The sequence below is a fragment of the Triturus cristatus genome, chromosome 4_2 (assembly GCF_964204655.1).
Source record: "Triturus cristatus chromosome 4_2, aTriCri1.1, whole genome shotgun sequence".
In the NCBI taxonomy this organism is placed as follows: domain Eukaryota; kingdom Metazoa; phylum Chordata; class Amphibia; order Caudata; family Salamandridae; genus Triturus; species Triturus cristatus.
The window spans coordinates 779,211,369-779,225,828 of NC_140586.1; the positions used below are offsets into that span (position 1 = coordinate 779,211,369).

A 14,460-nucleotide genomic window follows, 5' to 3' on the forward strand; every position below is an offset into this window, starting at 1 on the left:
AATGTTTTAGAAGTTTTTTTGAGTACCCTCTTTTTTGCATTTCTTTACAGAAAGCCTCAGCGTGGTGTTCAAAGTCTTCCTTCTTAGAACAGTTTCATCTTATTCTAAGTAGTTGTCCATAAGGGAGGTTTTCTTTTAGGCTTCTAAAATATTGATTGACATAGAGACGTTGCTACTTCGAAAAGAAGCATATTTAATTTTGAAATTCCACAGTGCAACAACAGGCTTAAACTATATGACAGAGTTATCACGGGTATGAACACTACAATACCGACAATGCAATACTAACAACAACACAAGCTAGTGGTTCTAAACGGATTACTGAGACACAGATAAACCACAATTCCCATAGTTCTAAGTTGATAGCCATTTTGGGATGTCTCCACTTGGAAATGCCACTTTGTAACTGAAAAGAATGAGATGAGAGCAAGCACTCGAATCATGAGGTAAATCACCCGTTTTTGATATTTTAAGCCTTTGAAATAACGGGGCTGCAAAATTAAAGTCCTTTACTGAATGCGCTCTTTAATTCTTTTAACAGAAGGTGCACAAAACTTCCTGAATAGCAGCGAGTGGGGAACATTTTGTTTGCATACAACGATTAAGGTACGCGCTTAGTCATCGTGATTTGCTTTCACTCGCTAATCTGGTGAAATGCGTGGCTAACCAAGCGGTATGTCTTTGCAGCGCATTAAAGATAAAACAAACGTCCCAATTAGAAACAAAACAGCCCGCGTAAAGAATTTCGAACGGAGCCCAGGTATGTTAAAAGCTTCTTAATGGGATACATTAGCAAAGAAAACACCAGCTTCCCAAAAATTAATGGATTGTTATCTCCCACACAGATTGTTCTAGGATATGATCCAATAGTAATAAAAGAACTCAGTGAGGCACTCCCGACTGCAGCTCAAGGTAGGCCCATCAAAGGCATGATCTTTAGACCTCGTTTAGTTCAACGTACGCTTAAAGAATCAACATTTCTTTAAATATGGGTATTTTACTCACACAGATACAATCCATCGAGCTTAATGCTGTTGAGGTACAAACTTTAATTTCTGGTAATAAGGAGAAAGACAATTTAAATGAAGGGAGACTAAAATTATTAAAAATTATTTTTCTTTACAGATCCACTTTTTAGAAAAGGCTTATGATGACCAAGGATAGAAACACTGAGGAATCAGGAATTAATTTTGTCTAGATATAGTGAAAAAGTTCTATGCACTAGACAGTAAATTACCCCATGTGTTTCCACCACATTTTCTTAATTGAAATTTTGATGTATAAAACATTTTGAGATTGAAAACCATTAATATATTGGATGTTCACTTATTTAGCAATGTCTTTTTCACATTTATGTTTTTTTCACATTGTGTATTCAATACACATAATTGTTGCTTAAAGTTTTGTATTTCAACATCACAAATGTTCTTTTTGTATGTAGATTAATTTGTCCCATGTTGATGTTTGAGTATACATGCAAAATCTAAAAAACTCAAATAAAAGGTATAAAATATAATACCGGTGCAAGCGAAATTTAACCGTTTATCCCAGCGTAAAGTAAAAGACGCTATATCGGAATAAAACAGGTTCAAACTTTCTAAGTGTGGCATTTTCAGAATGGTGACTTAAAAGCAGAGAGAATTTTAAATTACAATTGGTTAGTCACCAAATATGAAATTTCTACCTGCTCCCACACAGAAGTTATCACTTATTAAATGTTATAAGGCAACCCAATGTTCTCCTAAGAGAGGGTATGCCTCACGGTATTGAAAAACACATTTGTGAGTTTGTATTCACTGCCAGAAGATTTAAAACTTGAAAGTACTTTTCCAAATCTCTAATTACAATGCACCCTGTCCTATGGGTTGTCTAGGGCCTAACTTAGGAGTGACTTATATGTAATTAAAGGGGAGGTTTAGGCTTGGCAATGGGACTTTTTTGGCAAGTCAAATTGGCAGCTCAAAACTGCTTAAAAGTTGCAATTGCAGGCCTAAGATATGTTTTAAGGGACTAATTAGGTGGGCGGCATGCTCACTAATAGCATTTAGTTTACCAGCCCTGAGTATATATTGTACTACTTTACTAGGGACTTATAAATGAGCTAAAACTGGCAGTCTGGTCTAAGCCAATATTACCATGTTTTAGGGAGCGAGCAAAAGCACTTTAGCAGTGGTTAGCAGTGCTAAAGTGTAGAGTCCTGTGGCCAAAATAAATAACTTCTACAAAAATTGGAGGGGAGTAGGCAAAATGTTTGGGGAAGACCACCCGATTGCTGACAGGACTAACAAGTATAGCAATAAGCAGTTAAAGGTGATTAAAAAACAAGGCAAAGCTCAAATGTTGGATAACATATTCTTTACAGGATTGAGATAGCCATGTCCCTCTGAATTCACCCCACAGCAAATGAAACTTAATGTATACCTCATTCGAGTCAACACATCACACTTAGGGCCTGATGAAGAGTTTAGCGGTGTGGTGCCGGGTCCGCCCTGCTGCCACACCTCCAATCCCGTGGTTGGGCCGCCTGCCAAATTACAAGTGTAACTCGTGTATGGTGGCCTTTTTTCTGGCGTCCCCACGGCAGTGGTGCCCTGAAGATGGGCACCGCAATGGGAATGCCAAAAACAGCTCCTGCACAACATGGCGTGAAAAGTCCATGCTGTTCAGGGACAGGGGTGCATGCCCCCTGCATGCACCCAATAAATATTTCAGACGTGTTATGTTTAAATGCTTAGCGGCGAGGCTACTTTAGACACATGGACAACAGTCCTCTCTTTAAGTAACAGTGCATTCAGGTAAACCCTTGACAGTGCGATAAGGTTTGTTTGCCTCAATATTTTAGTAGCAAGTCTACTTTAATTATAGGTGGAACAGTCCTCTCTTTAGATAACATTGTGTTTCCGTGACCTAGTCACAGTGCAATCATTTTTAATATGTGGACTACGGTCACCATTTTAAATAAGAGTGTTTGTGATCTATGCGTGTCGGTTTAAGACGTATTAGATACGTGATTACGGCAACCGAGTGTTTTGTTACTTGGAATGCAAAATATTGCGCTTACGGAGGCGCATTGTGATTGGTGCGCTGCCCCTTCTCCAACCATTGTGAAACTAGCAATCTATGACAGACCTCGTTTGAGAAGCGCCAATAGCACTTTATCATGTGGAGCTCTACACATTGACATTTTTATACTCTGAACTATTAATCGACCTTATTTAGGAAGCACGTTTTGCACTTGTTGATATGTTTGTGCACTAGCTCTTTATTTTAGCGTGGTTGTGCAGGTAATACTTTTCATGATTCTGCACGTTGTCATTAACATGCATGTGCACCAGCATTTTATCTGAGCGATGCTTTGTAGGTATTGATCCTGATGCAGTTGTGTTGACACAGATACATAGGAGTTTTACTTTTTGTCTCCTAGTGAGTGAAGTTTAATTCCATCCCGTTCCTTATATGAATTACCAATATACATTAACATACTGTTCAATGTATGACCACAGAAGGATCTTTTTATTGATTTGGTGCAAAATATTGAACACATTCCTGGAACTCTGATCTTTAATAAAAAGACACTATCCTTTCCATTTATAGACTCAGGAGAATCTCCATTCGGAGCATCATTGCACGCTTTTTTCTACAAACGGAGAATGTAATATTGGTATCTTAATCCCAGGCATTCACTATCTTGGTAGCATCTTGAGTTATATATTATTCGCTTCAACTTTGCTGTAAACATGGTGTAACAGAACAATGTGTCTTTTCTTGTGTTTCTAAATCAACACACTATGTCATTTCTCACTGATTCACTTTTGTACTAATCCTCGTCATTATGATAAGCGTACAGCACTTTTTGGCAGATAGGGAATGCCAGTCCGGCATTTTCTTTTTGCTATTTTTTTAATAAGTATGTTTTCCTTCTTTTCCCCTGGCACAGGTGTTATCAATATTTTAAGCTTCGGGTTGTTCTTCTTATCTTAGGTTATAAAATCTACATTTGATGAAATTGTTATTCTCAATCATTGTTATGGTGTACAAATCATTATAATAATTAGTCATTTGTATTTTTCACTTATTTCTTTTCATTCACTATGATCTATTATCATTCATATTGTCATAATATTGTAATCATGTTTCCTCTACTGCTGTAATACAGCATTTTGTAATATTAATATTTTGGCCCTGAAGAGGTACGACATGGTGTTGTGAAACATGTTAACCTATGAATTTTTTTTTTAATACTTTTAAAAAAATCTATTGTGACTCAAGAATTCTTGACTAATAAGATCCATATTTAGCCATCAGATTGACCTCAAATACAGTCTTCGTTGAGGTAGGAAGGAGTTTTATTTCTACTAAGTAAATTGGCCTAAGTAGGTGCTATTTTGTATTTACAGCCCACAGGTGTACTGTCACTTACGCTGACCTCGCTGTTGCGGCCATGGTGGGCATGATTTGCAGACAGATGAGCATCTGTTTTTCCCATCTTCGGTGCAAACCGCCAGAGTGGGGTTGCTAGCATCTCTCAGGTACACTCTTGTTTGTGCACCAGTGTAGCCAGCTGCCTGCTGGCCAGTGAGTGTCACTAAAGCACCCGGTTTAGTTTGGTGTGGCAGCAGGCAGGATGTTTTTATGTCAAATTACTGCTAGCCTGTGATCCAAGGATTTGCTTTTGCAGCCCAGGTGGGGGACCCGCACACTGGAATTAAATACATTAAGGACAAGTAGTTTTCTCCTGATACCCTTTTGTTACTTGTGGTTCAGCTATATATACCTGGCGCTGAGATGGAGTGGGGTGCTGTGCTCAGAAATACAATGGGTTTAAAAGCACCTGACCTCCTGCAGAGTTATCGTGTGTCCAACAGTTTTCAGGCAACAGCAAAATACCACTGACTAATGTTCCTTGTGGAGAAAATTGAGTTTGTCCAGAGGCAGTTTTGACTCACTGTGAGAAAGTGCCTCTTTTGCATGTTTAGCACCCCACGTTTTTGCCTGGTTTTGATGTGGTTTCAAATATAGTGCCCAGAGATCTTGCTAACCAGGTCCCCTGTGCCAGTGCTCCTTCCTAAAACAAACCCCCAATTGGTACTTCTACCACCTGTAAGTCCCTAGTAAATGGTACTGAGGGTACCTAGAGCCTGGGAGCTGAAGAGGGTCCCTTGGGATCACCCTCCCTGGGGCCATGCCACTGCCCTTGCAGCCTGTATGTCGCTGAGGAAGAAACCACAAAGTCGACAATACACCCTGGCTAGGTGCCATGCCAGCTAGCACTGCTTGACAGCATAGGAAAGTCACCCCTCTAGCAGGCCTCATAGCCCAAAGGCAGGGTGTACTATTACACAGGTGACGGCATGTCTGCCTGAGTGGATATGCTTTTACAATGTTGGGCACCATTTCCTAATATTGTAAGTGCCAGTGAAGCCATAGAGAGTACATGAGATGGGAACTCGACAACTCGAGTTCCACAGCACCATGATGGCTCCACTGAATATAGGAGTGCTTGGTACCAAACTACTCCTTTCAATAAATCCACACTGATGCCAGTTTGGGATTTATTTTACCATGTACCCAGAGGACACCCCAGTGGTGCCCTCTGAATCCCTACCAACGCTGGTGTGGTCTCTAACTGGCTGTAGGCAGCCAGCCACCACAAGACATGTTTCTGGACCCCTGGGTAGAGAGCCCCTACTCTTTGGAACCTGAAACAATGTAAATCCTGGGCAGAGGTATACTGCCTCCTCTCCCAGGATGGGACAGTGCTCGAAGAGGTGAGCATCAAAGGCATGCCACCTTTGTAATGCGACTCCCTGCCTCTGCTGCTAGTAGCAGATGGCAGTCTCTGGTTTACACCCCCACTTTGGGCTGGAAAACCGGCTTGAAAATTCAAAACGATAGGAGGTGTGCCCACCTCTGCCAACCACACCCCTAAGGAGGGGGAAGCGCGGTGAAACAGAACTTTCAGTCCCCGCCATCTGGAAAATGGAGGGACCCCTCCAATCAGGGCTAGGTCTATGCCCCCTCCCACAGGATGGTGGCATAATAGAGGGTGTAGTCACCCCAGGTTCCCATTGGCCCTACTTGCTATTCCCCTAAAATGTATCCTAAATGTAGTATTTACGTGACTCTCCGAGACCTGGCAGGCAGATTCGACGGAATAAAGATGAAGACGGAAGACGACTGCTGCCGGACCAGGAACTGACCTGCTGTAGACAGTACCCGACAAGAACCCTGCCACTTGCAACCGGTTCGACCACTGGACCTGCAGTTATTCCAGAAACACTGCGAGGCCTCCAAGAAACCCCGGAAACCTAGAAGATCTAGTCCCCGGCATCCACTGGTACCAGAACCGCAGTAGTGAGGACTGATCCTTGGGTCGACGAGGCACACTGCTACCAAAGAACTCCAGAACCACAGTGGTGAGGACCAACCCTTGTGTTGACGTAACTCACTGCTGCCAAAGATCTCCACCACTGCAGTTGTAGAGGACTGGCACTTGTGTCAACGCAAGTCTACCCAGTCAGAAGAACACCCCGCAGCTGGACGACTTGCACGACCTCGGGGGATCCTCTCGGACCCACCACCTGAGCTGTGCTCAGCCATGTGCCCGGGAGCCCATACCCTCCTGCAAGTGGTCATGTCAGGCTCCTACTTCCCCTCTTGTGCTGCTACCCGACCGTCACCTCTTTGTTACAGTCCGACGATGGTGGAACTCCTCCATCCGATCTACAGCAGCCTGTTGCCGGCGACTGCAATGGTAACTGTGTTAACGGTCTGCTGAACCAGCCTGGTATATTACTCTCCACGGACCGCGAGGGTAATATCATCGCCGGTATCGACCACCTTGGCGTAGATACTGAATCCTGCACCTTTTGGGGTGCCCCCAGTGCCCCTCCACTTACAGTGATGGCCTGAGACATCCGAAGCCTGGACTGGAACTGTAAGTGGTGTATATATGCCTGTTACACCGCACAATTGTTTTCCTCCACAGGCTAATATTGAACTGCTCTTAAAGTTGCACTGTCAAACTTCTGAAACCCAAAAAGTATTTTTACTGAGAATGGTACTTACCATAATGCAGAGACCCTGGTTTCAAAATAAAGAACAAACTAAGTATAATTTTCTTAAACTAGTCTGGGTCTCCTTCTTGAATCGTGTCTCCATTATTGATCACTGTTGTGCAACAGATGTCCTGCACTCCTCTGTTAGGCCTAATGCTGCTCGCACACACTGCCACTAATAGAGCACTTTGGGTTTGCATTGAGCCCTGTACACTTTTGGGAAACCCCTGGACTTTGAGCATGGTATTCCCACCTAGTGATAATATCAAATACAGAGCCAGCTTCCTACACTCACCATAAATTAACACAGAGGGTTAGTATGGCTGCTGCAAAGTGTACGGGCTTTGCAGAAGTTTCAGGATTTTTTTAGGGTTTCTCATTGCTCAAATTGCTGTAATTTCTCGTATCTGTTTCCATGGACTTCATTGCTTGATCTTGCTTGCTGGAAGTGTCACGCATTTTGGTCGTTCAATGTCACTCATAAGTACACTGAAACCATGAAATGTCACGCATGAGCAATGAGAAACACTTGGCAGTTATGGCCGGCTCCTCATTACGTTTCAGAATGTACAGCCTTAGTCTTGCCATGAAACCCACCACTGAGATCCCATGTAGGGCTTCTGTTCGCTGTCCTGGCCTTAGGCAGCAAGGATAAAGCATAACACATTTTCAATACCTAAAAAAAACCAAAATGTAATTGGATGCGGCATCTGGGAGCTCAGGCCGATATAAACCATTTCGTATATCACACTCTCCCCTGCTCAGCGCACCTGTTTGGTGCTTCATAACTGTAAGCACTTCAGCCTCTTCACGCACAGATTATTTAAATATTGCTTTCACCTCACTCATACTGACAGTCTTTGAGAAGGAAACAAAACTCATGAAATACTTTGAAAATCCACCAGGTAGCAGACTTGTAAAAGAAAAGAAAGCATTAATTTCAACTCGTTCGCGCTTCCAAGTGATTACGGACACTTTAACTTTTGACCGATCTCTGTGCTCAAAGGGCATTCCATTGCGCAGCGTGACAAAAACTGACAATGTGAGGCATTCCTGTGTCTGTCTAATAGCGTGCCAATAAACTTTTAAAGAAAACACAGACGCACTTGGCAAATTTTACCAGTGTGCACTCATCCTCCTTCTCTGCAAGCATATGCGCATATATGGGAACTCTTGTTAGTATATTGCTTTATTGGAGTAAGCAGGTACATCCACACACGACTAGGTCACTGTCTAACTGGCTTCCTTAGTTAACAATCTAGAACACCAGTAGGTCACTCATAACAGTAACTATAGCAATGGTCATGATGATACACAGGGGCATATTATCAAGCCAGGCGATAAAATTATCGCAGCTTTAGCGGCAGAAAACTACCACTAAAACGGCGATAATGGGCTTGATAATATGCTCTATGGAATGCCAATTGAAGCCCATGTTAGATGTCCTTCACATCTAACATAGGCTTCTATGGGAATTCTCTGCGGCATATTATCAAGCCCATTATCGAAGCGGCGATAATTTTATCGCCTGGCTTGATAATATGCCCCATAGATGCCACACAGGGGCGGCGTTTTTTAGACAAGTATTAAAATGGCAATTACTTTAGATCGTGACGAAGGCTGGAATGGAAACAAGACCTGCTTATTTTCATTCGTAGACTGGTTCTCATTAGAACAATTTAATTTACACTACTCCAAAAGAATTCGCCTATAGCCGTTCCTAACAAAAAGAACGTCCGACCAAGGGAACAGAAGAAACCGTGAAACATTTAGGCAGGCACTACCTGAAATCTTCTCAAACTGGGGTTTGAGACCGTAGTGGTATGATACTGCAGTGCAGTGCCAGTGACATAACTACCGAACGGCCAGACCTGACGCGTTTTAAAACAAAATTTCGATACTAATTTCAAAAAAATAAATCATTGGCACGTGGGTGTTCCGTCTCCCCATGCATGCATCTATATAACACACAGGCTGCTGTAGAAACGTGCGACAACATTTGAGGAATTTAACAAAGAAAAACGGAACAAAATTATTGTAAATGGTGCGCAAGAAAATGTATTGTATGTGTTAGTAAAATGGAACTTTGGGGCCGATCCTTTTTTTCAAAATTCCAACAGGTGGCGCTGTGTCTGAGCCTACCCTCGTTTACGGTAAATTGGAACTATATGAATGAAAAGCCACCGTCTGTGCGATTCAAGCTCAGCCCTCCCATTGGCCATGTTCTCCCCTACTTGGTAACATGCAATACACCCTCGTTTACGGTAAATTGGAACTATATGAATGAAAAGCCACCGTCTGTGCGATTCAAGCTCAGCCCTCCCATTGGCCATGTTCTCCCCTACTTGGTAACATGCAATACAGGAGGGAGAAAACAGAAGGAAGCACGATAGAGAAAGCAGCAACAGCATCCCCATGGCGTCCGCACTGTACGCCCTCGGGATGTCCCTGGACGTCAGCGGGGTGTTTCAGGCCGCTGCCTTGCTGTGCGTCGCCGGGTTGTTGCTGAAAGTCGTCACGCTCTATCTTCAAAATAGGAGGCTGGCGGCAAGTTTTGCAAGTTTCCCCGGACCCCCCAAACACTGGTTCTTTGGTCACGCCAAGGAGGTAAGAAGTGGGATTTCCCAGCGCTTTGAGTCAGCCCGTCCAATTGTGAGTGAGGCATCGGTGGTGCCAAGGCCGGCTTTAGCACTGGTGGCGCCCTGTGCGTCACAGTTTTTTAGCCCCCCCTCCCCCCTACCCCTCACAGTTTTTTAGCCCCCCCTCCCCCTACCCCTCCGCCCCCTCCCCAATGACCACCTCCGCAACGGATTCCCTCCCTACCACCCTTTTAACAGTCTCCATAACCACTCTCTCACAGATGCATTTAATTAATTTTATAGCGTCACTCATAAAAGTGAAGCGTGTCAGAGCACTTTACATAACACACACATTACACAGAGACTGTCAATCATAGGTGTGTAAATCAGTGTATAGGACATTTTACATCAGACAGGGGACAACAAGGGGTGGATTCACATGTCATCCATACAGGTGGGCAGTATAGCTGAAGAGTGCTTGGTCTGGAGAAGCACAAACTCTGAATTTAAAATCTAAAGCAATGGATTGGGGCTCTCTTTATTATTGGAATAATGAAAGTCTGGGGGTAAAAGTTAATAGCTCACTGTAAATTACAATTAACAAAAGGAAGTCTCTGACAAAAGCAGTAACCCACTGACCTGCTTACATTACATTCACTTTGTGATCTGCATGGTACATGCTCTTTGCAGCAGGCATAATAACCCTCGGCGCTGCCTTACCATGAATCAAAACTTAAACGAGTCAAAACTCCTACTAGACAAAACTCCGATCTCGCCAAGAAGAACATTAATCACCAGAGTTTTATTGACATTTTAATTGTTTCCTGAAAATTACTGGAGGACAGGAATGCGGCAGCAGGTGCTTTTAAGGCGCCCCTATGCCAAGTCAGCATCCGGTGCGGTGGTACCGGTCGCACCGCCCTAGAGCCGTCCCTAGATGGTGCTGTGCAGGGCTTTCAGTGGAATGGAAAAACTCGGTGGTCTCTCAAAGGGGCGTGGCCAATGTAATTAAGGGCGTGGGTTAAATATACGCAAGCTAAAAAATCTGCGTTTCTGCTTCCTAAACCCACAGCGGCTTGTTTAGGTGTCCACTAAAGTCACGGAGAAAGGATGAGCTACCAAAAAATGAAAATCGGGCAAAAATATCATGAAAAGTAAAATAACGGATTTAAGATTGAAAAATATACTTTTCAACATTTTCAAATGTATTTTCAACATTTATCGCTGTCTCCACTAAGTGCATGCAGTTATTTCTATTGAAATCAATTTTTTTTTTTTTTAATGAAACCCTGATAGCTTTTCCACTAGTTACTCAAAATGTGTCACTTTGTCATGTTCTCTATTTAGATATGTATATTGTTATTAAATGTGAAGCAAGATTATTTTATACTAACTATACATAAGTGAGTTTTTTGTAGAGCACAGGTAGTGTATTGTTGTATTTATTTATTTGCATAAGTTATTTAAAACCATTGCATAACAATAAAACAGAGTAATTACAGTTACTTATAATCACAATTACATTTAAAAGTCAATATCACTGGATACCGGAACTCCTGGTTGCCAACGCCCCTGTGGCTATGTCAGGGTCCAGGGAGACAAAGAGGACGAGACCCTTAAGGCACTGCCTTAAATAACCTACTATTTGGTATTCGGTTTCGTTTCTCTCACCGTACATCCCAAAGCTCTAACGTCACTAGCCAGTCCCCCTCTTCAACCAGCCCCTCATGGGAGCGCGATCCCGTGGCGCTACTAAGGGCGCCCCTCCTCTAGGCGCGGGGGGCGCCTGCTCAATATTACTGGCATCTGTTTTAAAAGTGTGTTTGAAGCAGAATGGTCAGACCTAACAAATAGGAGTTAATTTATAAGTATCAGCCTGACTTGGGTTTAGTGTAGAGGAATGCCCATGGTTGATCAATTCTACCCATCAGAACTCCGTTGCTTATCCCTATCCCTTTAGCAGCTAGAGATTGATTAGCCCACAATTGTTTCTCTCTGATAAAGTGCATGTGCTTTGTAGACTCCTAAAGACTAAAGCTGATGTGAATATATTTAAATAGAAGAGCCCGTTTGTAAACTTTCTTTGAGAAACCAGAAAAGTAGGATAAAGGTCTGGTGCCAATTTATAGTATTTATGGTCGGAGGTAAGTGAGGTGCTATTGCGTATTCCAGTGTCTGGTGTTCTTATCTCAGAGGTGGTTGTCCCTCTGGAGGCATTACTGTGGGCTCCTGTAACGTGCTTGCTATTAGCGATGTATAGTGTGACCATTACAACATTTCTCCAGGTTCTTGCTTTCTCCCTTTTTTTAATGAAAGCCTGAGAGGTTCAGTGCTGAGGGGAAGAGTTATTTGTCACCCAAATCTTTTGTGTAATAGTCCAATATCAGTTTCTGGACTTTGTGGTGACGTTGAAAGGGACCAAGGCAAGGGTGAAGAGCGACCCTGAGTGTTTGTTTAAATCTCCGACAGTGGTCCATGATTCCTGTTTGTAGTTGCATAATATGCAGGCTCCTCCGTCTTTTTGGTTGGCCCAGGCTCGATCAAAGTCTGATATCGGTAGGGCCTGCATTCACATGTATGTGTTCTCTCTTCGAGTCTTAGAGTTAAGGGAAGCTAAGATTTAAAGCTGGGGTTTAGATACCAGATACGAAGAATTCAACGAGGCCAGGAAAAGTGTTGATTTTAATGAAGCCTGATCTTGCTGGAATGAGGCCAGTTTTACTTGTCTATTAATGATCGTTTTCCATGTTGCGTAGGAGATCGAAATTGCTGATATTGCCGATTGATTTATCTCTGTGGTAGCTAATGCTCTCTTAAGCTGGTTGTTCCACAGGGAGCATGGTTTTTCAAAATTGTTCCTTAGGCAGCCCTTACGAGAATTTTCCGGAGATTTTAAGATGCAGGCTTGTTTAACCAGCCCAAATTCCAATATGAGTCTTGCTCTAAGAAGGTATTTCGGAAGTTGAAAGATTTGTTTATAACCCATGCACTGTGCATGCTCCAGGATTTCCGAGCAGGCTCCGGGGTAAGCTTGATGTCCATATTGGAGTGCTGGGTGAAGAGATGCTTGAATTACTTTCTTTATTACCTCTGCAGACTGGCTTTTTAGGTTGTTATGGAGCCTGATAAAACCATAGGTGATTGCAGGTGATTTCTTTTTCAGTGCATTTTTATGAACCAAGGATTGAGCGGATTCTGTGAACCATACCCCCAGATAATTATATTTGGGGGCTGACGTAATGGTTGTGAGGCCCATAGTGCATGAGATTTGTTTTTTGTTTTTGTGGTGGCCGAATACAAGTATTTTTGTCTTGTCCTGGTTGATGGTAAGAGAGTTCATTATGCTGTATTCATGTAGGCTGGACAGTGCTCGTTGAAGCCTCACTTTGGTGTGGTCCATAATGACTATATCATCTGCGTATTGAAGGATGTGAAGGGATCTATGGACTAGATGAGGTGGAACAAGACAGCTGGTAGTCAGGGCTTTTTCCCAGATCTGCTGGATATAGGTTAAAAAGTAATGATGCTCGTAGGAACAACCTGCGATTCGTAGGCCTTCCAGAGAACGCAGAACGAACGGATCCGGCCCGGTTCCTCCTCACCTTCATCACACACACTTTCCCGGAGGCACAATTCTCCTCATGCTTCATCATTGAACGGGTACACAGAATGCCTGGAGTCCGACCGCAACCAGGAGCCCCACCCCGGCCACTGATAGCTAGATTCCTAAACTATCAGGTCCGAGATTTAATACTTCAAGGGTTCCGGAAGAAGGGTGAGGTAAAATATGAAAATACGAAGGTGATGGTGTTCCCTGACTACTCCAGGGACGTGCAAAAACAACGCCGCACCTTTGACCCAGTGAAGGTGAAACTCCGAGCTCTTGGTATCCAATACATGCTTCTGTTTCCAGCTAAAATAAAGGTTATTTTTCAAGACAAGACTCATTTTTTCCAGACACCAGAGCAGGCATGGTCATGGATTGAAGAAAGACCTCAGTTGAGGCAGGCGACCCCGCCGGTGGCCCTGTCAATGGCCGACAAACGGCGGGGCCTGGACTGGGGCCCGAGCAAGGAAAGGCGACGGAGACGACAGCCCAGGCGCCGGACTCAGGGTATGACTACCCAGGGGAGATCCCTACGTCTCAAGGGCCAGAGCAACGTCAACACGGATACGGATGATGATACTGCCCTTGAGTACCTGTCAAAAACCTTGCAGAGGTCAAGTGGAGATGAGAACTCTGAACAAGCAGGAACCTGCAGATCCGCGGTCGAAGACGGCACGCACCCTCTTCTGGAACAGATCCAACACATGGAGGCGTCAGGCTCGGACCCTCCTTGCAACAACCCTCAAGTCCAGCAGTCGAATGGCGGAGATGAAGAGAAAGGCTGAACTGGGGCTGGCCGCCCTCTGGGGGACGATGTGGGCTTCCAGAGGACCCTCCTTGCAATAACCCTCAAGTCCAGCAGCTGAATGGCGGAGATGAAGAGAAAGGTTGAACTGGGGCTGGCTGCCCTCTGGGGGACGATGTGGGCTTCCCGAGGTTTGGAGGACTCAAGCCACTTTTTGGGTAGAGGGAGGAACACAGTGAACTGTCCCTTAGTGTTCGATAGTTAAGTGGGTAGGGGAGGGAGGGGGGCTACAGACCTCGAGGTGGTCTACCGGCACCAGTGTTGTCCTGTTGACCAGTTACGGGGTGACGGGAGTGCCTGCAGAGTGTGGGGTGGGGGGTACGATGGGGGTAGCCTGTTATTTGGGATTTAGAGTTTGGGGTAAGAGGGGGGATTGTTTTGTTTTATAGAATTACACGAGTAATGACATTG

At 43.9% G+C, this 14,460-nt stretch overlaps 1 protein-coding gene across 1 annotated transcript in view; it reads left to right on the forward strand.

The window, feature by feature from the left end:
* Positions 1 to 9,319: 9,319 nt before the first annotated feature.
* The window catches only part of LOC146835031 (cytochrome P450 4B1-like), a 268,573-nt gene continuing 263,432 nt past the window's right edge, over positions 9,320 to 14,460 (forward strand). Inside the window, exon 1 of the mRNA XM_085602692.1 lies at positions 9,320 to 9,665. Coding sequence (XP_085458818.1) covers positions 9,474 to 9,665 — 192 coding nt within the window. The 5' untranslated portion in view covers positions 9,320 to 9,473. The remainder of the gene's footprint in view (positions 9,666 to 14,460) is intronic.